Here is a 27,739-nt window from a genome sequence, read left to right as displayed (position 1 = left end):
ACTCCTGACACTGACAGCAGACACCCACACATTCTGTGTACAAGGATTCTGAAAAGAACCATTAGCGATTTAGTGTTTATGTGTACAGAAGTCACTCAACACCATGTTAGTTTGTAACAGGCTACACAAGTGGGATAATATTATTTTCCTGCCCTTATCTTTGGTATCCTTGAAGCTGTGCATATTACCACTCTTTTCTCTATGACTCTGCTCATAAATCTAGTGGGAAGACCCCTTGTGGACATTTAAGGATCCTGTAAAACCAACGTGAGACTTCCTACAGTAACTTATCAGCTCCAGAACTGATTTAGGCTGCAAAGGTTCAGCAGACAGATGACAGGAATTAAAAAAATAAAATAAAAATAAAAAAATAAAAATCACATTTAGAGTTGCTAATAATGCCCAAAGCATAAAATCCAAAAATTCTGCAGTGATTCAAACAATGGAATGCATTATAGCATTTGCAGTCAGGGGTCTTCCCTTCCCAAGTGTTGTTGTTGTTTTTTTTTTTTTTTGTAACAACAGGGTAGGAACATACCGCCAACATTCATTTCATTCCTTCTGAACAAACTAAACATAATAATCAACATAGCCACCAACCAGCAACTACAGATTGGGACTTTGTAAGCCATGATTTTAACCCCAGAATCAAAGTAACTGCTTCTCAGGCTAATTTTGTGTTACAGAGCCAATTGGCCCTGACATGCTGAGTCAGGAAGAGAAAAAGAAAGGACAAGGGTACTCCACCCGACTCTAAGGTTGGGAGGAAAATACAGCACAAGGTTCTCTACGGAAGACTGGACATAGCACCTAAGAATTCAATGAAGTTGCACAAAATAAATCATAATCTAGAACCGTAAGCAGTATAAAAATGAAAATCAAGGTTGATTTCACCATTCGAAAATTTGATGGTTTTATTTTTTAAATTTCTGAACATCTCTAAATATCACAGATCATTTCAATGAATGTCACACACACACATACACACAAACCTCTGCAAAATTAAGTTTGTTAATGTAGCCAATCTGTTTATAGTTTTAGTCTGGGGTGGAAATTAAAACATATGAAATGAATATGGCTCTTTTAAATGTCAATACTAGTTACAAAATTCTTTACAAGTTTCCAGTATATAATATTAAAATACACCGGAAACTCTCATTTCTGAGTAAACACACAGCATCTTACATGAAAACATGGACACCAGCTTCAGATACCTGTTTTCAGCCGGGACAGGGACCGGCTCTTTGTGTCTTGATTTCAGAAGGGCATGACTGTTGGGACAGGCAGAGCAACAGAGGACCACGCCCCACAGAGTTGGAGGCACCAAGCAGTCTCAATTCAGAGCAGTACGCTTCTGATGCTGTGCTTGTCTTTTATTCTCTGACTTTAGAAACAACATTACCTCACTGTCAGCCACTGGGGAGGAGTCTCTAGAAATCCTAGCATTTATTCCCTTTATACACAGCACAAAAATCTACCTGGGGGACTTACTCCTGACAAAGAGACCACACCAGAAAACAGTCTGTTTCCCCATATGATGAGGAGACCTGCCAACATTTCTGGGGCTGAGGTAGAAAACCTTGAACTGCTGGGTGAGATCCAGTGATTCCAATCCTGGGGACCCTGTTACATGGTTCAGACGGAGTTCCCATAGGCTCCATGACAGCACACGTTGTCAGACGCTGCTGGCCTTCTGATATCTTTCCCAATTAGAAAGGGGGATGAAATGGAATAGTCTATGCTTCTGAACTTTTTTTTAAAAAAGGAAATTTCTAGAGTCTGTAGGCACTAAAAACATATATTTACACAAATTTTTGGTTCCCTAGCTCTATTTACAGATCTTCATTTTCCAAAACATACCTCACAAAAGTCTGGCAGACACCCTGGGATCCTGAGTTCCCCAGAACCTGTTGTAAGCACAGTGAAGGTATCTGTGGATCCCCTCTGCTCCTAGGAGGGCAGTGTATATTCTGTCTGTGTTTCTATCTATTCTCACACAACTGCCTTCGTGGTCAGAGTGCTTTGTGTCCCTGCCCTAAAACTCTATACTAGAAAACTCGCTACTCTGAGATTTCCTGTGTTAAAGCTGAGCATCTACTGTATGTACAAAGAAGTTGCTAAAAGGGCCGGAAGCAGCATCAAGGGTAGGTTGTGTAGGATGGGCTTGGAAAGACAGGGTGAGACAGACAGTCTGAGTGATAGGTACTGACTGATCTTGGCACATGCCCTACTGCAGCAACAATCCTCAGCCCCCAAGAGTCACAGAGCTGCCCTTAGGGATAGAACGGTACTATCCCACACCTAAAAACCTTTCAAGGGCAATCAAGGCATTTCCTCTTGTCTTACAGGTATATTTCACAGCATCTGTGCCATGCATGTTTATACCTCAGCAATTCCAGCTCAGAGTACATAAACCTTCAGCCTCCGACTTGAAACAGGGTAGGGAACTCCCCATTCCAGGAGAGGCAGACCTGAAGGCTGTGTCTGTATACCCAAGTGCCAGGGACAAGTCCTCAGAATCAATGGGAAGAGAAGGAGAGAAATAAATAAAAGGTGCCAATTCTGTAAAAGCAAATAATATGTGAGCTACACTTGGAGTTCACAGAACGACACCTGTTGGAGGATAGCCAGTTGTGCTGATCATAGGTTTAACTGAATGCTTAAAAGCATCCTTCAAGGAGGTTGCTTTATAAGTTTTTTTCTTTGAATAATTTGCTTATCAGAACCAGAGTAGTCCAACTTGACCTCACATGGAGTCAATCACCCTGGGAAGAAGCAGCAGCCTGTCCTGGATGAGCGGTTACACAGGAAAAGGGAATCACAGCATCATAAAGCAAGCAAGAGAGAGACAGAAACATTTCTATCTGTCTCAAAGTAACAAATGCCTTCCAAATGATAAATGAAACAGGGCAGGAAGGCAGGAGACACTAAGGGGACACAGAAAGAGAAAGGAGTCCTTCACCCAGGAAGGAGTTTACTTGAAGCCTTTCTATAACCAAGAGTCAAGAATTCCAGTATAATTGATAAAAGTCAGCTGTAAAGGTTAACTACATAGGGACAATTTGCTTTTTAACAGAGATTTTCAAATAAGAGTGTTAGCATGTGTACAGCCTAAGCTTGTTACGACTGTGCTGTGTTTGGCCTGCTCCTTTTCCAGCTGCAAAACATCAGGTTTTTTTGAGAATCTCAAGAGTGTAAACTTTGCTTACAGTAAAAACACGTCTTAATGCTCTGAAATGTAATATAGTAAAGCTTCCTTCACCTCTTCTGACCTATGGTTTTTCTTATCAGCCTCTACTCCTGTCCAATACACCTCAGAAAGTACTCTCCGATCTCATTTACTAAAAGAAACAAAAAAAGGGAAAAAAAAAGAATTTCTTAGAATCCTTTAAACAATGTAACTTTAGAAGCCATCAAAGTTATATATAGAGAGAGATTGATAAAACCCTTAAGTACCTCTCTAAGAAATCTATGTCCCCATACTTGGAGGAATGGTATCTTTTCCTAAATATTTGTCTATTGACGCTCTGCTTAAATCTATATTAAAAAGCATCTTATTAAACTCCAATTCTACCTCATAGTAACTTATCCAGAAATTGTTTTCTTTGATGAAGTTAAGAATTCTAATCTCACTTAGTGGAGTTCTCTCAAAAGAACACCTAAGGCTGCTATAGGCAGTGAGGTGAAGTTGCATTTCCAGTTCTTTACTCCTGTTGCCAGTAACCAGAAGCATGTTTATCTCCAAAGAGATAAGGGCTCACAAACATGGTGGTCACAAATCTCCCCTTGATTTGACTAGTTGACTGTAAACAGATTCTTTCTAATCCCAAGGGATATCTTTATTTGTAAAAATTATTGGTGCCAGGTGGTGGTGGTGCACACCTTTAATCCTAGTACCCAGGAGGCAGAGGCAGGCAGATCTCTGTGTGAACCCAGCCTGATCTACAGATTGAGTTGTAGGACAGCTAAGGCTACACAGAGAACCCCTGTCTCAAAAAATACAAAAACAAAAAAAAAACCAAATAACAACAACAAAACAACCCAAACTGGCCATTTCATTAAAGGGGTGACGACACAGGAAAGGTGGACTCACGCTCGTTGGGTGCTGAACAGCAGCTTCGTATTGCATCCTCACTCTCTGGGGCATCATGACATCATCCTGCAGAAACAGCACATTTTAAATACATGTGAAGCGACTCCAACGCAGTTAGAATAGGCACATAGTGTAAGAATACAACAGCAGGCAGTGTGAGCAGTCAATTCAGATATCTGTAAACCAGGACCCTCTTTAGTCATCAAGAAAAAGCAATTATAGCTGTTCTCAGAGGTGTTTCGGCATCATCCAGTAAGGCTGGAGGTACAAATTCCCTAAAACTTGGTGATCTTATCAAAGTCTACTCAGTGGTGAATGCCAGCACAGCTGCTCAGATCAGCAAATCCAGGACAAGAGAAAACACACAGGATCCCGTCATATACTTAATGTCAAACCCTTGGAAAATTTACCACATTATTTACTAAATGCATACATAGTGAAAACAATAAAGAAAATTGAGGACCGTGTGGCCCTAACTGAAGTCACTGTGAGCAGGACATTTCTAGAAGCAGTATCTGGCAGATACTTGAGGTGTTGACAACAGCCAGCTCTCTACATATGCTCCACAATATAAGGTTTTGTGAATTTTTCTATAGCAATGTTTCACTTCCTAGTAAAATGAGGTATTTTCAGTGGATGAATAATCGACAAAGATTTAAGTACTTAAAGGGGTGTGGGAGCAGGTGACAGGGGAAATGCTTCTAAATGAAGGGGCCACCTGCCACTTTGGACTCCTTGTGCTCAAAAATAAGCAGATAAAGTAAAGGAGTTATGTTGTATGCCAACGTGGCTGACCCAGAATACTGGAGAAACCAGATGGCTACTCTACAAGGGAACCAGAAAGAGCAGAGCATGGGAGATTTCTTAAAGAGTCTCTTAGTAGTACCATGCTTTGTGATTAAAGTAAGAAACTACAAAAACACAATCCAGGTACACGATGAATGGCCCAGACCTTTTCTAGAATAAAGGTATGAGTCACCTTCTAGATAAAGAACCAACTCCACTGAGGTGAAGAATTATGAGGTAAAGAATTATGAAATGGAGGCAGAAACAGGTACAGAAGTGCTTACTGCCAACACTTCACGCATCTGCCATGATGCTACCACCTTCTGCTCAGAGGGACCTCAAGTTTGGGCTTTTAGGGCCACGCTGCTTTTCATGCATTTATTAAGTAATTAATAAATGCATTTATTAAATAATATGTGCATTTATTAAATAATTTAAATTTTCTTAGGATTTGAGTTTAAGTATGTGATGGGACCCTGTGTGTTTTCTTTTGTCCTGGATTTGCTGATCTGAGCAGCTGTGACTGTGATCACCACTGAGTGGATTTTGGGAGCAGTTATAATAGCTATGACCATGTGACCAATTACAGAAATGAGGGTATCAAAGTTATAATACATTTCCATGTTAATTTGTTACAAATACATTAGGCAAACTCCTTTGTTTCCTTCCCTCTCTTATTCCCCTCATCACAGTTTTGGGACTGTGACTTTCAGAAGACTCAACACCACTTGAGAACTATGAATGGCTCTTTGGGGAAGAAACTGCGTATGTTCAGATATAAGCAGCACGGTTGCATGGTGTATCACAACTATACCTAACTCTGACTGGACCCAAGCAAGTACTGTTGAAGGAGGTGTGTATGCATGCCATGTTAGCAAAGGGTGGATATGTGATGACTAATTTTATGTGTTAACTTGACTGGACTAAAGGCTGCCCAGAAAAGTGGTCTGATGATTATATCTGTGAAGGTGGATCTGGGAGAGATTAGTATTTTTATCAGTAGACTGAGAACAACTCCACCACCACCACCACCCCAACCTTATGTTCACACTCTCTGGGCTCTGACTAATAATCCACATGGAATTAAACAAGACTCCAATTTTACAGTTCAGGAATCTATGCAAAAAGCAAAAATGATCAGTGCTGCTCTCACGAGCCTAAAGAGTATTCTTAACCCTGAGTGTGATTTCTACCATTTCTGCTATTGAGAGTCAGCAACTACAAAAAGAGCAAAGAGAGAACAAAAAGAATTAATACACTCATGGATCAAACTAAGGAAGATGTGGCAAATACACATTCAATCCAGAGTGAACAGAGAAGCAAGTACTAACCCTTACCAAGCAGGATAACTAATAACATAAAAGCTCTTTGTTTTTGGAGGCCACCAGAAAGAGAAGAAAGTGGCCCAGAGACTGGAGAATGAAAAGGTCTTTTTTTTTGTAAATGAAAGCAAGGGAGAACTTTGATAACAAGCCAGGAAGTGCTACTGTACCATGGAGAAGGTGAACCCTTTCCCTTCCATGGAAGCCAAATTGATCCAGCTGGCTCCTACTCCCTCTGTGGGCAGGCTCACTGTGATGAGTTAACCAGAGTCAGCTGACATTTGAAATGCAAAAATAGAGGGGCCAACAGACTAAATGCAAGATGCTGTGTGCTTCGACCATGAAAGCAGAGTAGATTCATCTCAGGGCTCGTGCTGAGGGATATTACCTGAAGCCTTTTCATAGTGAGAAGTAGATTTGAAACATTATCACTGGCATTTCTGGAATGCATGAAATTCCCAGAGGGGCTGAAACTTCAGGATTATGAACAGGGACTCATCACTGTGGAATGATGGGGCAGCCTGAGAAAAGAAACCAGAAGCATCGCAGAAAGAGCTTTGAGGGCTTGGAGTCAGGGGACTTCCTGCCTTTCTAAAAACTGGAGTTCAGTTCCCAGCATCAACACATCAAACAGATCACAATCACCGTTACCCCAGCTCCTTAGGACCCAACATCCTCTTCTGGCCTGCATGGGCAACACATAAGTGTGTATGTACACACACACACACACACACACACATGCATGATTTTTTAAAAATTAGTTAAGAGAACTGAGGAGAATAAATGATACAGGCATCCAGGGAAGTCTCTCTAAGATGGTACCCTTGAAAATGACAGGCACAGAGAAGCCTTGGGGGAACATAAACAAATGAAGAATGTTAAAGACCATGGCAAAATGTGCCTGCCACAGAGGACACGGTCACCTTGTTTTAAGTCTTCCTGTGTTTGGTTTTTGGATGAGATGTGGAAACTCAGGGAGAAACTTCCTGTTCAGGACTAACCCCTGTGAACTGAACTGCGGAGGACAAGTACAAACCCCAGTCACTTCCTGAGCCTGCTCTGAAAAGCAGTGCGCAGTGCTTCTCATTCGCCAAAGGCTTCTTAACACACAAAACTCTGATATGTGTGGTTTCCCCTTCTCATCAGTAATGTCAAGCCCTGACCATGGAGCCTGAGACAGTAAGTCTACCTGACACCTGGTTCCCCTCCTCATGTGGCTGAGGTCTGCAAAGGTCCTGTCGGTTTAACTCCAACACCTGCGGTTCTTTCCTTGAGGATCTCAAAGTCTTGTGACAAACGGAAGCCACAGAATGTCAGTGTACCAGACAGATAACTATCACATGTCCCTGGATGGCATCGAAAATCACTGACCAGCTATTGCTATTCTGTGGGCCAAGCAGAATGTACTGTCCCAATGAATATTTCCCAGGTATAGGGCTTTCTAGTCCCATGGAAATTGGGATATACTACACCCTGGGACTTTCACATATCTACACCAGAAACTTCCTGAGCGCCTCTGTTTATAGAGATTTACAGAGGCTTCACCAGGCAGGTGTGATTTATTGGTCCAATCTCCAGCCCTGGCAGCTGAAAGCTATACACTTCTACTCTAGGTCTGATGTTTGATGATCAGCCTCATCCTTAGCAGAATCCCATCAAATCACCTCTAACATTTCCTGGGCGCTCTATCTTAAAATTGAAGTCTCTCCCTAATGTCTTTGTGTCAAAGGTTCCCAGTTTAGTATTGCATGGAAGTAGTGGAAGCTTGAAGTAATGGGACCTTGTCTTAATGGAGGGAGGTTAGCTTACTGTGATGTGCTTTAAGACCACAATATGACTTTTATAACCTCTATTTTAAAACAAGGTAAGCCCATCTAAATTATAGACAGACACACAAGAAACTTCATAGTTCCCTCCCGAGAGCTAGCTATGAGACAAGAGTAACCAAAGAGACAGAAATGAGATACAAGCCTCAGGTCCCAGTTCTGCCCCTACTCTCATGTCTCTTAGAACCAGTTTACACAAGCTCAGCACGAACAGCTTGTTCTGTTTTCAGCTCAGGGGAACAACTAGCACCTGAAGGTGGAGCCAAAGCTTCAGGGTAAAGCACAGCAGAGCAGCAGCCCACTTAGGGCCCATTCTGCCAGATACCTGCACTGGGCCAAAACCTGACATTCCTCAGCTGCTTCCTAAACCTGAAGTGCTTCTCACACGGCTAATACAAAATCTGTTTTGTAAACAACCTTGCACTAAAACGGAGAGGTCAAATACAAAAATCACACGCGGTATATGACAGACACACTTCCTCATCCAGCTGGTAACATCTGTCTTCAGTAAGTTATTGACAAATGTGCTATCTAAATACAGTAAATATGACATTACACAGAACTCTGACTTCAAAATTTCAGACCTCCCAAGGCAGGCCTGTGGGTCAGTTCCCCTCTTCCCTTGCATGGGAGGGAGGTTTCATTTCCTGGTCTATGCATTTTCCCACCTCCGTGTACCTGGAATCATCAACTGGAAACAAACAAAACTTGTAACAGCTGCATAAGCCAATGGCTAACATTTTCACGGGCCCTGGTGTGCATGTTTCTAAGAAGCCAGGAGCCCAACCTATGAAATAATTTAGGTACATAAGAGTTATATTTTTTAAGACAGACTTTGTTTGCTTTGCTTTATTCTATGAGAGCTTTAAGGACAGCACAATTTGTACAGAATTTCTGTTCATCCATTACAACCAAGTATCCTACTCCTAAGCATTCCCCATAAACGTGACTGTTCTCTGACGGTCTGTCAGTGTTCTTCGCCAGTACTCAGCCAGCACACAGTAACCGGTTTCTGATTTCTGTCATAATACACAACCTGAGGTGTAGCTGCATACAAATCTTTCCCTGAGATACCAAGAGGTGAAAACTAGGAGTCAAGGGCACAACATTTTAAAGTCTTAAACCAAACACACAGTCATGCTGTCAACATGGTGCTGATTCACACTGTCTGAAATACTATCTATATTTTGAAAACACTTAATTGAAGCTGGGTGTGGTGGTGTGCATCTTTAATCCCAGCACTCAGGGCAGGAGCAGGTGGATCTCTTTGAGTTTGAAGCCAGCCTTTGGTCTTCAAAGTTAGTATCAGAACAGCCAGGGCTATACAGAGAACCCTGTCTCGAAAAAAAAAAAAAAATAAGAAAATACTTAACTTGCTTTGTGGAAGTATTTTGCTAATTGAATTTATTTGGTCACAAATTTAAATTTTAATACAACTTTGATTGATTTGAACTTCTGTATAAGTCCTGCCACCTACCTGTCCTCTCATACCTGTCCTACCTGTCCTTTGAATCTATGAATCTGGTTCAAAGTTCGCTCTAGCTGTCATGAACTGTTTCCATTTCTATATCCCTTAAGTATCATATTTACTAGCATTTTGCTTATTCTTATATTCCCTGTGGTCCTCTTTTACATTTTTATGATCTTATTTATTGTTAATTAGATGCTATGGCAGCACATAGCAACAACCTATTTAAACTTGACTTTTAAGATTCATCCTAACATAACTAAAAACTTGTTTTTAAGAACCCTACTAAATTCACAATCATTATTTGGTAAATATATACAAAGCCACTATAAACAGAACAAAGAGCTACTTACTGAATCCAAAAAGCAAAGGTAAGAACCCGAGCTCTGAGCAATTGCTTGGTTTTTAGAATATCCAACTGTTAGAGAAAGAAAAAACAGTTCTTTTAGAATTCAGGTTTTGGCAGCATAAAGCTCAGTGTACTTTACACCCCCAAAAAGCCAAGGTCATTTCACACGACCACTCAAACTTCAGGTACAATTTTGAAGGAATAAAAGGAATGTAAACAGAAAGCAACACCCATGTACCATGATGATCTTAGAGAATGCCATGGATAAGGCATCTGGAACTATACTGAAATAAAAATAAAATATTCTTGAGGAGAGTGTAAAAGTCTGCTTACATGAGAGGAGCACAAAGCATACTTATGTGTGACTGGTTGGGAAATGTTTCAATCTAAGTACTTCCTGGAAGGCTAGCTGACCAACTCGAGGTGACTGACAATGGCTGCCACATCTGAGTGTGTGAAATACTAAGTATGTACTAAGCATTCAGTGCTCAGCACAAACCCAAGAGAACTTTTAGCCATGATTAGTCATCCTAAAAGTCCAGAGCTGAGGCAGCCTAAATTGAAGGAAAAACAAAACAGAAACAAACGACTTACTTGACAGTGACAACCGAGGCTTTCACACAGCAATGAAGGTGACCCTTAAGGTAGGATGGAGCACAGGGATCAGACCCAAAGAAGCAGACTGCAGGGGACACAGAACTCAAGCAAAGAAGTCCTTCTGGGCTAAAGATCTGGAAAAGTGGTTGTCCTGGATAGAGAATCCAGCCTGGCCTTGGCTTCAGGGACTGGTGATGCCTTATCCCCAGGGGATACATATTAGAGTATTTTACAAAATCATTTCCTTCAAAGATACTACAAGTGAGTTGTAAAAAAACCAACCAACCAAACAAACAATTCCCCATAGCAGCAACTCAATGAATGGTGCTGAAGAAGCACAAGAACTTCAAAGACAAAAATCACTACAAAGAGGATCAGAGAGAACTGGGTAAACAACAACAGTGCAGGCAGAACCCTGGGTGCAGAGTTAAGGATGGAAAACAAACCACTCTGCAGGAGCTGACTGTTGGGCTAAGAGGGCTCAACTTCGCCCTATGGACAGGAGAGTTACAGAGGTTTGGAAATTTGGGGCACTGTGCAAGGTCAGACTTGACACAAGCTCAGCCAGGGTGCCAAAGGCAGATCCATTCAAGGGTATTCAGACCAGAAGAGGGCGCTAATGCGGCTTTAAGGAGGGTAAACTCTTCCTGGAAAAGAGCCGACCAACACCTGAATCACATCAACCAGATGGTTACAGTCTTGATGCCACTGAGAAAATTACACAAAGCAAAATAGATGTGTACAGAGCTGAAACAATAAATCTCTTTGGTATTTGAAATTAAGACAAGCTTAAGAAAGTTGTCAGTCCTGAGAGAATACCAGCCAAATGTGCACACATACACACCACACACACACATACACACACCCGGGGGCTGGGGGTGGGGGGAAGGAGAATGAAACAGAGAGATAGAGAGACAGAGACACCAGGGGGCAGGAGGAGCAACGCTATGACTGAAAATGGAAAAGCAAGACACAAGACAATAGGAAAGCTGCCCTATTTGCTTATGTCCCTAAGATCCAACCCAAACCTGCATCCTTCTGCGGGGTTCATATGAAGCAGCAGTTTAATTTCCAGCACTAATCTCTAGAACTTGGCCAGTACAAACCAGTTAGCAATGGCTCTGATTTTGGAAAAACCATAGGCATAAACAGGATTTGCAACTATGAGGAAACCCCAGGGCCATCCCTGCAAAGCAAAGCAAGCATGTAGAATAAACACCTCCTCGGAACCTCAACAACAAAATACAAGTCCTTCTTTACAATCACCCTAAAATTAACAGAATTCTGTCACAAAAGTTCCTTCTAGAAAGTTAGATTTAACGAGAGAGACTGAATCCCTGAATCTGCAATGAAGCCCGTCCCAGCCCACTGAGGATGATGGAAGTTTCTCACAATGAATCTTGTGTTTGGCAAAGACAAGGAATTTGCTCTAATATTACTGCCTTGAAGAAAGTCAAATGTTTGTGTGGGGGCTCCATGTTTGGGGAGGCCAGTCCCTTTGTGAGGATAGTTGGTTGCTATGGTTCCAATAGGAAAAACCTAGCACCGTGGAGATATTAACATTCCTCACTCCTGGAGAGGAGCAGTAGGCTGTGGCTCATTCTGCCTTTAGCATAAAGCCACATGACAAAATGTATTTCTGTCGTGACATGATTATGTTATTTTTTTAAAAAGTGAATCTTAACCCACTACAAATAATCCAGCATTCCTGAAAACAAAATGTTTGCATTTATGTTATCTAATGACTAAGGAAACATGTCCTACTTAATATACTACAGGAAAGCATGTCTTTCCAAAGAACCAGCTAAACTCCACTGTGCCATACAGGATTGCCATGGATTCTCATTCACTTCCCACGGACAATGAGGTGACGTCATCTCCCTGCACTCCACCTGGGGGTCGTTAGTTTTACACTGTCCTTGTCATAGAATGCATTCAGACATGATATGACTCAGTGGCAAGCAATTCAGGTTTTATGAAAGATAAAATCTGTCTTTAAAGCAGAGACAAGAAAGATTGGTTATCAAAATGCCCTTTCTATTCGATGACAGAAGCTGCAAAATCCCTCTTAACTAAAGAATATCAGAGAACACTTAGCTTCAAATTCATGTTTCACAGGTTGAAACATACATTGTGTAGTAACCCATGTAGTTTTCTATTTCAATGTAAAGACAATAAAGCTAGGAAATAATTTCCAGAAAATATTAACATTTTCCAGATGCACAAGACAAAGAAAAGTTGGGAGAATGTTGCTATTCCGGGGTCTCATTCCTCAGACCCTGTCCATCTTTTTTCTGAGACAGATCTCTCATGAGCCTGAATCTCACTAAGCAGGCCTGGCTGGCTGTCCCAGGGTTTGGCCTTTCTCCAAATATGCTACCACACCCAGCTTTTTTGACACACATTCTAATCTTAAGCACTGTATGAGGTGCACTCTTTTCAAGTCTAGACCTTAAGGTCCCTGACTTATTACAATGAGAAGAAAGACTATGAGGCAAATCATTTAATCTTGACAATAAAGGGAAAGAGAAACAAAAACCTTGACCCAACATCAAAAATGTCAAAACTGAAATATTAACTATCTTTTAAGGTATCTTTCAAAGAAGATACCTTTAAAACAGCAAGAATCATAATGATACACTAGAAGGTAATGAGGTGATCCTTTACAATTATGAGAAAAATTATTTTGCCTCTAGAATTCTTTGCCCAGACAAACTAAGTAGAACTTTAAAAGGCACTGCAGACAAGTAGGAATCTTAAATACTTTACCATCTATATCCCAGGCACAAAGATCATTTTAAGTAGTAGCTCTAGAAAACTGAAGAGATAATGTTAAGAAGAAAACATTTTCAAAGGGAAATAAAGAGAAAATAAGATGAGAATAGACACCAAAGTGTTGCCATGGAGACCATGGATGATTCATGGCTCTATGAAGTTATAACACTCAGAAAATCCAGTCCCAGGATACTGTTGCTCTGCTGTACCAGCACCTGATACACTATGCTGTGGAGCACACGCATACAATTCTATCATGTTACTTCTATGTTCTACCTGCTGAAACCTACCTACTGGCAAAGCAAGTAGCAAAAGAACTCCTTGGAGAACAGACCCTCAAAAAGCTTCAACATTGTAACTACATTGTAATAACAAAAGCTCCAGAATATAACTCTAAACAAGCTTTAACAATGTAACAACTACATTATAAAAACGAAAGCTCCAGAAGAAAGAACAGATTTTCACTAATCAAAGCAGACAGTATTTGTAAAAAAGGTTCTTTTTGTTTTTTGGGGGGTTTTCGATTTTGTTTGTTTTGGGTCTGGTAGGCCTTCATCACTGGGAGGAGGGGCAGAACGATGGGACACAGGAAGGTGTAGCAGGCTTTCTCACATCCCAGGCTCCAGCTGGCTACTAAGTGGTCACTTGCTTCCTTCTACCAAGTCAGTGGCATTCAGGACTCTGCCATCATGAGGATCATCACTTCATATCATTGTAGCTGCACGCTTTTTCTACCCATCCTCTTAATTCCCAGAAATAATGGCTCTGAGATTTAACATTTATTAATAAATGCTTAGGCCAATAGCCTTGCCTCTGTTCTCTGACTAACTCATATCTCAATATCCCATTTGTTCTATTCTAAGTGTGCCACATGGTTGGTCACCTCTCCTCAGGTTTATGTGACTGTCTCCTCCAGAATTTAAGGCAAATCCTAAACCTGACTCTTTCCCAGAATTCCCCTCTCTCCCCCTATCAGATGTTCCACCTTCTCATCCTGCCTCAGCTCACTGGCTATAAGCTTTTTTTTTATTAACAAGTGATGCTTCCATACAGCATATAAAAGATTCTCTCTACACATTATCCTTCTAGACTTCTCACCTCATGTCAAGCAAAAATACAAAAGCAAAAAATAGAAAAACAAATAAAAGTATAATATCTAGTCAGAGTTAAACCATTTACATAGAAAGTCCAAAACAATGTGTGAAAATCTAACAAAAGGTAGAGGAGGCAATAAACCAATATGGTTAATCCCACCCCAGGACTCTGAACTGTATAAACTGGGTAACTAGATGGGCAGTACAGTCAGGAACCTGACAACACTTTCAGGGAACTTGCTTCCCATCTATATAAAACAGGAGGGACCATTCCTTCATTTTTCCATGAGTATCTGGAAAAGGGAAATGAACTGCACGGAAGGAGAAGAAAAGAAGGAAATGAGGGGAAAATGGAGAGAAAGGTTTAATCCATCATCAACATTGCGGAAAAACATGGCAGCATGCAGGTAGACATGGTAGCTGAGATCCATCAGGATCCAAACACAGCAGGAAAGAGGGACACTAGGCCTGCCTCAAGCTTTTGAAACCCTAAAGCCCACCGCTAGTGACACACTTCCTCCAACAAGGCCACACCCTCCTGATCCCTCTCAAGTAGTGCCACTCCCTAAACCAAGCATCCCAATAAATGAGCTTATGGGGCCCATTCCTATTCAAACTACCACAATGGCCAAGGAAAATTAGAATTAGCAGAGTACAGTCCACAAAAGTACAGACCTCACATGTAACAATGTGGTGATACCAGGCCTAGATATAAAAAAAAAACTGCCAGAGGTGATGGGGACAGGGGCCTGACAGATTTACCACTGAAAACACTGACCTCAGGAACTGTCTCTTCAAAGAGGACTTAATTTTACTGGATTAGTCTCTGCAGCAATTTTTGCCCCACGGTGTCATTGAAAACAAAACAACAACAACAACAACAACAACAACAACTAAACAAAAAACAGCGCAATCAGTGGTTCCTGGAGCTGAGGGTGTGGAAAGAGGAAGACACCCACAGTCCAGCCAAGACTGCTGCCATCTCAGGTAACTTGCCTCTGAGGAGCATCACTAAGCAATGCCAGTAGCAACCAGACACCTGCTATCTATACTGTCATGTTCCAGCAGAAAACAGAAGACATGAAAAGAAACAGGAAAGTATGCCCTACACTCAGGGCAAAGGACAGATAGCAGAAACTTCCGGTAAGAACAGCTGGATATCAGGTTTAAAGCTGAGAGTCAAAGCATTCATTACAAATACATTAGATGCAAGGAAAGTCATGATCACAGGTAAAGCTGCAACAATGTCATAGCAGCTGCCAAGTACAATAACAGAAATTGATTTTTAGTAGCAGACTCAAGACTACATTGACACTGGAAAAATTTGGAAACTTGAAAATAGATGCATAAAGATTTTGCTACTTGATGAACAGAGAAAAGGAAGGGGAAAAAAAGCCAGAGAATATGAAACACTACTGAGCACACCATGTGCACATGGTGTATGCTGCAAGTGGAGGAAAAAAATAAGCAGAAAAACTAACACAAGACATAATGGCTGAAAACTTCCCAGATACGTTCAAACCAACAATAATCAACATTTAAAAAGCCAAACAAACTACAACTAGGAAAACAAATGAATCACAACATTTAAAAAAAATGCCAAAAGATATGAATACGAACACTCCATAGTTACAAGAAGGAAATGACTTGTCACTTACAGGTCATATTAATCAGAGCTCCAGGGAAAAGCAGAACAGAATGAATACATACTAAAAAATCATTTACTGGGCTGACTTAAACAATATGTCTGGGTAGTCTATCAATGACTAACCATTGCTAAGATTCCTTCCTTGAGAAAGACCTAAACAACATCTACCATTCCTCCTAAGGTCTCAACAACAAAGCGAGGTATGATTTCACCAAAGCTCACCTGGGGAACTGATGAGTTTATTAAATTTTTTTTACAGAGAAATGGGTGAGGGATTATGGGCAGGATTTGGCCTTAAAGTGACCATGTTGGAAGGTCTGCAGGGATGACAGCTTCCCTGGGGCTGCACAGATGGAGGCCCCTCCCCTGGACTTTCCACACTATATCCTCTAACCTTCCCCAAAGATACCACATAATCAGGACAAAACTGCATACAAGTTGTTACGAAGGGTAGCTAGATACTCAGGAGGGCTCCATGATCCTTTCTCCAACCTCTCCTCCTGTGAGGGAAAGTAGACAGTCAACAGGCTCAGCTGTGATGATCTTTTGTGACCAGGTTCTGTACAAACTGCCAATGGCAATAGTTGGCTCAGTCAATACTTCAGTACAACACTGTCTCACACTGGAGACATTGAGAACCCTGCAGTCCATGGAGCTGGGTACCTCCATAGTCCAATCTGGTGCTAAGGGTCTGGAGGATTCCTACAGAGTGTGAGTCTTTAGTCCACACTAGAATCTCAGAGAAGCTGGGTTTTGATATTAGGCAAGGACAGCAGTAGCAGCTTCAATAGCAGGTGAACCTGCCAGGAAGCACTAAGGATACAGGCACCTGAAGGTGCTACCTACATATAGGATAGCACTTCATATACCCTGAGTAAGAAAATCCCTCACAGGACTGTTCTACTTTTCTGTTATTTTGATGAAACACTCTGACCAAAAGCATTTTAGAAGAGAAAAGGTTTATCTGATTTATACTTCCAGGTCACGGTCCATCACTGTGAGAGTCAGTGCAGAAATCAACCAGGAGCTTAAAGCTTAAACCTTAGAGGGGCACCACTTGCTGGCTCACTCCCTGGATTATGTTCAGCTAAGTTCCTTCTACAGCCCAGGACCATTTGCCCAGGAAACAGGACCATTCACAGTGAGCTGAGCCCTCCTCCAGCAATCAACTAAGGAGATCCCTCATAGACAAATCCTTCAGATCAAACTGATCTGGACAATTCTTCACCTGAGAATCCCTTCTGAGGTGACTCTAGGCAGTGTCAAGTTGACAGTGAAAGCTAACTAGGACAGAAGGAAACCTCAGTGTAGCCAACAGCTGGCTTACTGTCAGAAATGAGAAGGCCAGGAGCATGCTTCACAGAAAGAAGACTGTCACCCAAAGGTCTCATTCTAAATGTGAAAGAGAAATGAAGACATTCCCAGATAAACTAAAGTTGAAAAAAATTCTGTTGATAGCAAATCAGTCTTAGAAAAATCCTAAAGCTCTTAAGGCTGAAAAGATTGGAAAACCCTCAATCCACTCAAAAACCACAGCACCAGTGAGGGCTGAACACATAATTGTAAAAGACAATGTGAATATACAGCTTTTCTCCTTTCTTCTAATAACTGACTTAGCAATTGTATAAGGTGCCAAGTGGGGAGGGAGGTGACTCACATGTAGGTTTGTGCCCCCAGAACCCATGTAAGAAGCCAAATGCAGTACCTGGTTAGGCATACTCATTAGAGTGACATAATCTTTTAACTTTTCATAGCAACCTCCGATGCACTACCATAATACCCAGGAAAGGCTGGGGAACCTGGAAAACCAACTCCTTCCTTAAGGTCACCTAACATTTAGGTAATCATCCAAACTGCTTCATGGTGGGGCAGAAAATACGAGCTCCCATTCATGTTGTTCCCAGGGAACAGGGAATTCTGTGGTGCTCATGGCCAAGAACAGCAATGATGCCCAAAGCCATCCCAAGGGCATCTGGAAAAAACGTCAGCTTTTGAGAAACAGTTGCTTCACTGTTGGAGAAATCTGGGCTTTGTGTTACACAAGGAAAATGACCTCAATGAGATGGAGACATGCTGCTGGTCAAGAAGATGCAAGCCACCACCTATAAACTTATCATGGTTCCAGAGCACTGGTCTTGGGCTCAAGAAAGTCCCCTTAACACTAAAATCTCTGGGGGATACAACTGAAACTTTAAGTGATATGCAGCTGATAAAGACAGACAAAATGGAAGTCAGCAAAGCCGTACTGCTAACGTTTTCCCCCTTGGGTTGATCAAACAGCAGGTGTTTAACAGTGGCAGCATGTACGACCCCAGAGTAATTGATATCACATTAGAAACTGCACTCCTCCTTCTTTGGAAAGGTGTTTATGTGACTGTTCCCCTAATGTTATCCAATGAGTACAAGCAGGTCCTGGCTTTGCCTATAGGGACTGAGTATACCTTCCCACTTTCTGAAAAGGTCAATTCCTGACTGACCCAACAGCATCTGTGGCTGCTATCCCCGTGGCTGCTGCTATCACTGCTGTTCTTGCTGTTGCTGAGTCCTAGCTAAGCCTAGTGCCAATGACGAGATGGAAGAGTCCAATGAAGATGAAGGATTTGGTCACTGAACAATAACCCCAAGGCAACCAACTCAGCCAGTTTCTGGAAAAAAAAAAAAGTTTACTCCTCTTAAAAAAAAAAATGAAATAGAAAAGCTAGATACAATGGTGTGTATCTATAATCCCAGCACCCCTATGGCCAGATGGGAGCCAGAGAAAGGAGAATCACACAGAAGCTTGTGAGCCAGCTAGGTTGGAGTACAAGGTGAAAACCAACTCCTAAAAGTGGTCCTCTGATCTTCACACCATTGCCATGGCATGCACACTACTCTCAAAACTCTTCCCCCCACTCAACACTGGCAATGGCATAAGACAATATATAAGCAACATATTATTAATATTATAACCTATAGAAATTAAATCTGTTGGGGCTCAAGCAATAGATGGCTCAGCCATTAAGAGCACTGGCTATTCTCCCAAAGGTACTAGGTTCAATTCTCAGCACCCGTAAAGTGGCTGACAATTGTCAGTAACTCCAAGTCCGAGGACTCTGACGCCCTCTTGTAGCCTTTGATGGTACCAGGCATGCACAAGATGCCCAAACATACATGCAGGCTCAATGCCCATACACATAAAATAATAAAATGAGATGAAAATTATTCTAAAATTATCCTTCAAAAATGAAGGAATCAAAAAATTCCAAACAAACAAAAACCGAGGATGTTTGTGGATTGCCCACAGGGACAGAAGGGAATCCTGGGGCTAAACAAGAACTTGAACCAAAGACTGTGAATAGTATTGATTTAAGGCTGGGGCACAGGCAAATATAAAAAAGATTACATTGTCTTATTTTGATCTGTATATAATGGAATATGACTTATGAGATGATACGTAGGACAACACAATCTATGTCAGTAGGCACAGTTTATAAATGTACCTCATGGACATACAACAACGATGTAATTTTTGTAACATCAAGTAAGGAGTTGACAGGTGTGAGGAAATGAAGCTAAAATGCTATTAATTCAACCTAGATTAATGATAAGATGACCATTACAATCCCTATATTAACTACTTACAGACATATAAAAAGGAGATAAGAAGGGAATCAAATAGAACACCAAGGAAAGAGTAGACACAAGAGAGAGAAGTCATTGAGAAATCAGAACAGGTAACAGCAAATGTTTTCCTTATAAGTGAAGTACAGTTTTATTTAAATGGATTAAACTCTCCAATTAAAAGCTACATAATGGCAGAACAATTTATTTATTTACTTTTATTTAGGTTTTTTGAGCAGGGTTTCTCTGTGTAGCTCTCTGGCTGCCCTGGAACTTGCTTTGTAGACCATGCTGGCCTCGAACTCACAGAGGCCTCTGCCTCCCAAGTTCTAGAATTAAAGACATGTGCCACCACTGCCTGGCTAAGGCAGGATAATTTTTAAAAATTACTCATCTAGACGGCTTACGTCTACAATCTCAGAATCTGGAGAAACTGAGGCAAGAAAATCTCAAGGTCAAGACAGCCTGAGTTACACAGTAAGACACTGTCTCAAAACAAAATAATAGTAAATTTAAAAATGACTGCTCTAAATGTTCTACGAGATCCAAAGGCACACAGTGAGGTGAGAGACAGCATGTAAAAAATATCCCATGCACTAATCACAAAGAGAGCTGGGTGACTGTGCAAATACCAGATAAAACCAATTTTATTCTTAAATTATTTTAAGAAACAAGTAAGCTAATAAACAAAACCCAACATCACTATCCTGATAAAAGGATCCATCAATCAAAAAGACAAAAATTATGACCAGAGAGCCTAGGAGTAAATGAAGTAACAAAAAACCCAACATAGCCAGATGAGAAAAGGGGAAGGAAGACTCAAATCACTGAAATACATCAGTGCCAGCCTTGCTGAGCACCCAAAGGGCTAGGGGTGGAAACTCTGGACACTGTGTGTCAGGAACCTTAGTGAAGCAGAGAAACTCCTGACATACAAACTAAAAGTGAGGACTCAGAAACAAAGCAAAGAAATAAGCCCAGGATCCAATGGCTTCACCAGTGAATTCTACCAAACAAGAGAATTAATACTAGTCCTTCTTAAATGTTTCCAAAAATTAGAATACATCCCCCCTCTCTAAGCTGTCCTAGAGGCTAGAATTCCTGACATCAAACCCACCAAAAAATAGTGTAAGAATTGGAGACCAAAAACAACATCCCTTAGGAACACACATGCAAAGATTCTTAATAAAAGCCACGTGCAGTGGCTCACACTTTTAATCCCAGAAATTGGGAGGCTGAGGCTTGTTAAGTTCTCAGCCAGCCTGATCTACACTGTGAAAGCTTGTCTAAAAAAAAACAGTCTTTAAAAAGAGATGGGGAAATAGCTCAGTTAGCAAAGTGCTTCCCTACAACCATGAGAGACAGTATCTCTACTACCACATAAAAAGCAGACCATGGTGCTATATATCTCAGCCCTGGGGAATCAGAAGGAGTGTTAGCTAAATAGTCTTGCCCAATCAGTGAACACCAGGTTTAGTAAGAGACTACCTTAGTAAAGGTTTCTATTCCTGCACAAAACACCGTGACCAAGAAGGAAGTTGGGGAAGAAAGGGTTTATTCAGCTTACACTTCCACATTGCTGTTCATCACCAAAGGAAGTCAGGTCTGGAACTCATACAGGGTAGGAACCTGGAGGCAGGAGCTGATGCAGAGGACATGGAGGGATGTTACTTACTGGCTTGCTTCCCCTGGCTTGCTGGGCTTGCTTTCTTATAGAACCCAAGACTTTACAGTTGATGGTCTACAGAGTAAGTTCCAGGACAGCCAGGACTATACAGAGAAACCCTGTCTTGAAACACCCGCCCCCCCCCCAAAAAAAAGAATTAACTCACAATGGACTAAAGACTTAATATAAACAATAAAAGAATAAAAATCCCTGAAGTAAAAAAAGGAGTAATTTCTTTACTACTCTGATGTAGCAATGGTTGTTTGAAATACTGACACCAAAAGACATGCCATGAAGAAAAACTAAACTGGATTTTATCAACTGTAAACTTTTGTGCACCAATGGTAACTACCACAAGAGGCTAAAAAGAGAATCTAAAAAATATAAGAAAGTGTATGTAAATCATACATCTAATAGTGTTCTGGTATGCCACATAGATACACTGCTTCTATAGGTCAGAAATGAGAAAGTACTCAAGGAAAAACAACGGACAAAGAGTTGATCCAAAGAGACACATAGCCAGAATATAAACAGAAGGCTCAACATCATTAGCCATTTGGAAATGCAAACAAACTCACAATCAAATGCCTCACTTACTAGAATGACTATAGTAGTAATTACAAAAGAAAATAACAAGTAATAGTCAGGATATGAGTAAACAGGACCCACTGGAAAGTGTAAAACAGTACTATATGGGATTAACAGTTTGGTGAGTCCTCAAGTTGAAAACCATAAAATTATAAGGCATATACTCAATAAATTTGAAAAACAATGTTCATGTATTTACAGTTGAAAACTCAGTATTCAAACAAAAACCTGTACATAAGTATTTGTACTGACACCACTGACAAGAATTTCCAAAATGTGGAAAAGTCTAAAGGCCCACCAACTGATGAGGTAGATAAACAAAACATAGTTTACCTGTACAACTGAATTATTCTCTAATAAGGAATGAGGTATTGGTATGTTACGATAGATGAATATTAATAAAACTGTGCTTAAGGAATTATAGACATGAACCACACTGGCAATTGCTTTGAACCAGAGTAACCCATGCACTTAAGAGAAAGCCATATATCCAAGATCAAAGCATGAGCAGACTCAGTAACTGGTGAGGGCTTCCTGATTCACTGAGGTTATTCCCCTTTGTCCTGACACGAGAAGGGTAAAGGGTTATCTGGAGCCTCTTCCATAAAGCACTAATCCTATCTCCATTCATGAGTCTCCACCCCCATGACCCTATCATCTATCAAAGGCCACACCTCCTAAAATTTACACATGGATTAGGCTCCACCTACAAATAACAAGTAATACAAATACAGACAGCAATAAATCCTTACCAAAGGAGGAGAAAGCAACTGAATGGGAGGCAGTGGTAGGTAGAGGCAGATAGATCTCTGTGAGTTCTAGGTCAGCCTGCTGTGTGTGAGAGAGAGAGAGAGAAAGAGAAAGAAAGAAAGAAAGAAAGAAAGAAAGAAAGAAAGAAAGAAAGAAAGAAAGAAAGACAGAAAGACAGACAGACACAGACACTGAGGCCCACTTGTTCTCAGTAGGCAGCAGACCTAATCACCAGACCTGGAGATTACCAGGATGCTTTTTATCACCAGGATACTTTTCTCCAGATTGTAACAGTATGAAATCATTTAACTTTGTAGGTTGCTAAGAAACCATAATTACAATTTAATATGTTACCTCCTCTGGGAGAAGGAGAGTCATGGCCTCCGATGACTACAGAGATGCCAGAATCTTCCAGTTTCACCTTCCATTTTTCAATGATGGCCCTAGACTTGTCCTGCAAGTATGACACAGCAGGTCAAGAAACTTCCTTCTAATGTGTTCTGTAAAGTATTAAATCACCCAACAGCTGGCCCATAAATACCTTGCTGGCATCATTAAAAACAGAGAGCTCCATGGTGCCTTCAAAGTCTTGCTGTAAAACAGACATCAAGCACTCATCCAACCACTGTTCAGCATTGTAGACTGGGAGGATAATAGACTGGAATTCAGAGAAATAGGTTAATAGATAGCCATGGAGAACTGTACTCTCTTCAGCATCCATGAAATGTTTATCCCACAAGATGAGGCCCCAGCCTTCAGGTCTAGAACCAGGCCTCACGATGGGGATAAAGATATCTACTTCTCTCTAAGATCTTGGAATTCATTTGGTCCATAATATTCAATAGGTCTTAGGTACCTCCCTTAGGTTCTTGATGCTTTTAAAAATTGTTCCTCTCATTCATCTGTTATTATATATGTGCACATGACCATGATGAAAAGATTCAGTTACCAAGCTTGTTAGGAACTGCCTTTACCCACTGGTCTCTCTGTCCCTATTCCCTGATGCTTTTGAAAGGGAAGAGAAACCTTAAAAGCATCAAAATGACCCCTCATTCAATGGTAGATTCATGATTCTAATCACTAGGCAAAAGCATCATCATTCTGGTTAAATATCTATGCTCATGAGAACCAGACTCCAACAGAGTGACCCCTTCATAGGGGTCATCACAGGTCATTAAAGAGCCAAGCTGGACCAAGAGGGCATGGAGAGGCTCTTAATCTTTATTCTACACTTGAATTCTGACACCAGAACTTTTTCTCAAGGAGTCTCACAAAGTCACAAGTTTCTAAGTAGTATGGAATAAAATCACTGAAACCTGATAAGCAAAAGAACAGTGTCATAGGAACTGCCTCAGTTTTATATAATATAGCAAGCAGTAAAGAACAGCCACAGAAATTAATGGTTGGCATCACCCTTGAATTAATGTGAAAAAAAGAAAATTGGACACGTTTCTGAGCAGGAAAACCAATAGGTTAGGTAGGTGTGAACATATACATACATATACGTACATGTTACATAGCTATATACAACACAGACGATAGCTACATAAGCTCCTCAGATAAGGTCGACATATATATAGACAATATCTACATAAATCACTATAGAGACATCTACATATAATATACTTTAAATTACTGAATCTCAACATGATTATAAAAAGCGTATAAAGAATGTTTAAAGAAGTGACACAATCTACCAAGTTCTTTACAAATAAAATGCTTGAGCATATTATGATCCAAAAGTGGCATTCTATCCTGTTTGTGTTTATTCTGAAAACATTCTGCTTAAAGACTTTTTTATTATTTTTTTTTGAGCTACTGGGGATTGAACCCAGGGCTTTTCACATGCACATCGGAGTTACACGCCAGTCCCCTGGACTTACTTTGTAAAGGAAAAGAACACTTTAAATTTTCTCAAGACCTGTAAGATTTTAACTGAAGAAGGGTGTTATGACTCATGTATTATCAGTGTGACTCAGATGCGGGAGGGTTTCAAGGTCATCCTCAGCTGCATGTGCTGCAGGCCAGCCAGAGCTACAGACCTCACAACATAAAAGCGATATAAATTTCTGACAAAGGCCTTGATTTACCGGTTTCCAATTTCAGCAAGACTGGCATGAAAAATATAATCACTTGGCGCTGAGCCTGGGAACCATACTTAATGTGTCCTGGCCTCTGACATCTAACCCACCAGCTAGGTAATAAGGCAGGTGTGGCATGCTGGAGAGCAGGGCTGAGGGGGGAGGGGCGCTAGAGTGATGGGCGGGTAGATGTGCAGGTTAGTGTAGTGTAGGAGCTCAGACAGAAGCTCCATCAATACAGATGTCCACCTCTAAACGGAATGGTGGGGACCCTCCAAGCTGAGGTTCCTGAATCCGTGGCAGCCTACATTAAACCTAGCGGCTGGGAGCCCGAGACAGGATGGCTACCGCAGAGGAAGGGAAAAACAGCAACAGAAGAAGGGACAAGAGTACAGGGCCGTGTCCCCACCCGGCCATACCTACCACTAGGGCCAGCGGGGCGCGCATTGTGGCGTCCTCGGGTAGCTGCATAGCGCAGCTGCACTACCCTTCTCCTGCAATCGCAGATCTGCCTAGGAGGCCAAATCCTGCACAGCAAGCTCCAGGAGGCGGTGCACAGATTGGACCACTTCTGATTGGTGCAGAGCCACGTGGCTCGCTAGGGACTGGTGGCCTGCCCCTGTTGGACTGGGGGTAGGTTTCGAGCCTTACTAGTGTGTGAGGAGGGGGAGGGCCTAGGAGAAATAGCCACGTTCTATTGGTATAGAGACACGTCAGTCAGTGAGGGAAGGCGGTATTTCAAGCGGAGTGCCCAGTGAGGCGGTCTGTCGGTGTTCTATAGAAGATGGGACTCGTGGAGCTGGAGCGGAAAGCCGCGGTTCCTGGGCTGAGCTGCTGATGCGAGGCTTCGGGGAAGGACAGTGCTGAGTGTGGGCGGGGCCTGGCCGAGCAAAGGGTTGGGCTTCCGGAGGCCGCGGCCGCCCCTGCCTTTCTGCCCTTGTAGTGCTCACTCGCCTTTGCGGCTTCTTGGCCTGCGGAAGTCGTCCTGCCCCACCTGACGGAAATAATCGCAAGCTGAAGTCCACAGCCAAACTAATGTTACAAAAATACTTCAGAACAGGGGAACTTGTGAGGGACGCCACCCTGTGCAAGTAGGTGGTTACTTAAAAATCCAAACAGGACCACAGGTTGGGCCTATAAAGGGAAAATGCCAGTAAGTTTAAAACAAACAGGCAACATTTCATCAGAATCGTGTTTGGTCTGACTGCTCCAGACGAGCAGGAAGGACCCCTCCCGGAGGAAGGTTCACTGGTCTGGGCTGAGTCTGTCTGGAGTGAGCCAAAGGTAGATAAGATAGTTCATATGGACCCAAGGCACTCAAGTATGTGGCTTGCATTCTGAGGCATGATGCTCACTCAAAGCCAGAAGACTGAGTTCCTATGCTACACTGAGATTCACCGGCCAGGTAGGTCCTGGGAGGTGACAAGGGAAGGAAGTGTTCTGTGAACCGTGCGAGTCCCAAAGTTAGGAGTCCCATAGAACCAAAAGGTTTCAATAAATTACTTCCAAAGGACAGGCGACAATCTCTGGGCTGCATGGGTACCCAGATAGAGACAAAACACCTGATTAGTTAATGTAAATAACCCATGTACAAACAGTTTCCAAACAGTGCTTTTCTGACTTATGCTTGTGTCTGCAGTTTCTCTGAATGGTCATCCTACAACTAGAAGTATATTTTAAGATGGCATATTTTGGTCTTCCACACCCTCCATTTGTGAGGGGTGACACTGAGGTCAGCCACTAGCCTTGGCACCAAGTAGCCCTCAAGAGTTTCCACACTTAAAAATAGCAGGAGATGGGTGGAAGAGATGGCTCAACGGATAAAGGCAGTTGCTGCCAAGCCTTAGACCCCGACCTTGAGCCCTGGGACCCACATGGTGTCAAGGAGAGAACCTACTCCCACAAGTTATCCTCTGACTTCCAAATATATAGGCTATTCCACATACACACCCCCAACACATGGGCAAAATAAAATATAATTTAAAAATAGCAAGAGCTCTCAACAAAGCTTTAGACTGCAGTGCTTGTCAAAATGTTGGCTAATTTTATGTATATGAGTATTTTACCTGCATGTATGTGTGTGTATCACATGCCTCCCTGGTGCCCATGAAGGTCAGAAGAGAGTGCCAGATCCTCTGAAACGAATTACAGACAGTTGTGAGCCACCACGCAGGTGCTGGGACTCAAAACCATGTCTCTGCAAGAGCAATGAGTGCTCTTAACTGCCGAGCCAACTTTCCAGCTCAGGGCTAGCGCTTATGCATTAAAATACTTCCCTCAGTAGAAAACAGTGGCCTGATTTTTTTTTTTCCACCCAAAAGGAAAGAATCTACATTGTCCCTGGCAGTTCAGCAAAGGAACCGAGTACCCTTAGCAATCTTAACAGCTTAACTTCTGGAGGTGCAGTAGTGCCCAACCTGTTTCTACAGCCTGTTCTAGACAATGCCAATCTTTTCCCTGCCTGTATAAATAGGGTGTTTGCCTTCTTCCATTGAAGCTGGAACAGAGCTATGATAGAACCTCTGCAGGTCACTGTGAGGCTTCTCTAACTCACCTCACACAGGAAGGTGAGCAGGTGATAAAAACCGCAAGAGCTCTGGAAAGTAGGTGTGTGTTGTCTAGCACTATGCTACCTCTCTCATCTGGACTAACCCGCTCGGGTTACTTCTCTTAAGTGCTCTAAACTAAGGCATATGGATGTGTCTATGAGCACCTCTTTCACAGAAAAATAAAAGTTTTCTTTTAAAAATTAGATCAAATGCAGAATATTCCGTAGCTTCTTACAAAGCAAAGCACTGTGCCATGTATGATACTTTTACTGAAACTGCATCTTATCTGAAAAGCCAGTAGCAAATAGAAAGCATTAAATGAGTTGAGTAGAAATACAACCTTATCTTTAAGTCTGACCAAAGCAATCTGAGGATTTGTTTTCAAAGACCTAATGGTCTCTCCGAGTTAACGTGTGGAGAATAGTTTCATTTTAAATGACTTAGTAGTAAGCAGCTCTCTAGCTCCCAGAATGGGCTGAAGATAAGGAAGCACAGGTCGTTTCTACACCTTTGCAGCCCATGGCATTTGGAGTGGGCTGCAGCTGCT

General features: G+C 41.7%; 1 protein-coding gene across 5 annotated transcripts in view; it reads right to left on the bottom strand.

Annotated features, from left to right (window-relative positions):
- B3gntl1 (UDP-GlcNAc:betaGal beta-1,3-N-acetylglucosaminyltransferase like 1) overlaps positions 1 to 25,176 on the bottom strand; it is a 53,925-nt gene extending 28,749 nt beyond the window's left edge. For all 5 annotated transcript variants that reach the window (XR_003713966.1, XM_028787878.1, XM_028787877.1 and 2 more), the window contains exons 1-5: positions 25,067 to 25,176; positions 23,104 to 23,220; positions 22,917 to 23,016; positions 9,849 to 9,913; positions 4,094 to 4,159 (exon numbers count right to left, since the gene is read on the bottom strand). Coding sequence is in view for 4 of the 5 variants with exons in the window: in XM_028787878.1 (XP_028643711.1) it covers positions 4,094 to 4,159; positions 9,849 to 9,913; positions 22,917 to 23,016; positions 23,104 to 23,220; positions 25,067 to 25,114 (396 nt within the window). In the remaining variant the exon portion in view is untranslated. The remainder of the gene's footprint in view (positions 1 to 4,093; positions 4,160 to 9,848; positions 9,914 to 22,916; positions 23,017 to 23,103; positions 23,221 to 25,066) is intronic.
- Positions 25,177 to 27,739: the final 2,563 nt, after the last annotated feature.

This window comes from Grammomys surdaster, unplaced genomic scaffold (genome assembly GCF_004785775.1).
Source record: "Grammomys surdaster isolate TR1022 unplaced genomic scaffold, NIH_TR_1.0 125688, whole genome shotgun sequence".
Taxonomy (NCBI): domain Eukaryota; kingdom Metazoa; phylum Chordata; class Mammalia; order Rodentia; family Muridae; genus Grammomys; species Grammomys surdaster.
Note: the sequence above shows the minus strand (reverse complement) of the source record. Positions and strands in the feature narration are given on the sequence as shown.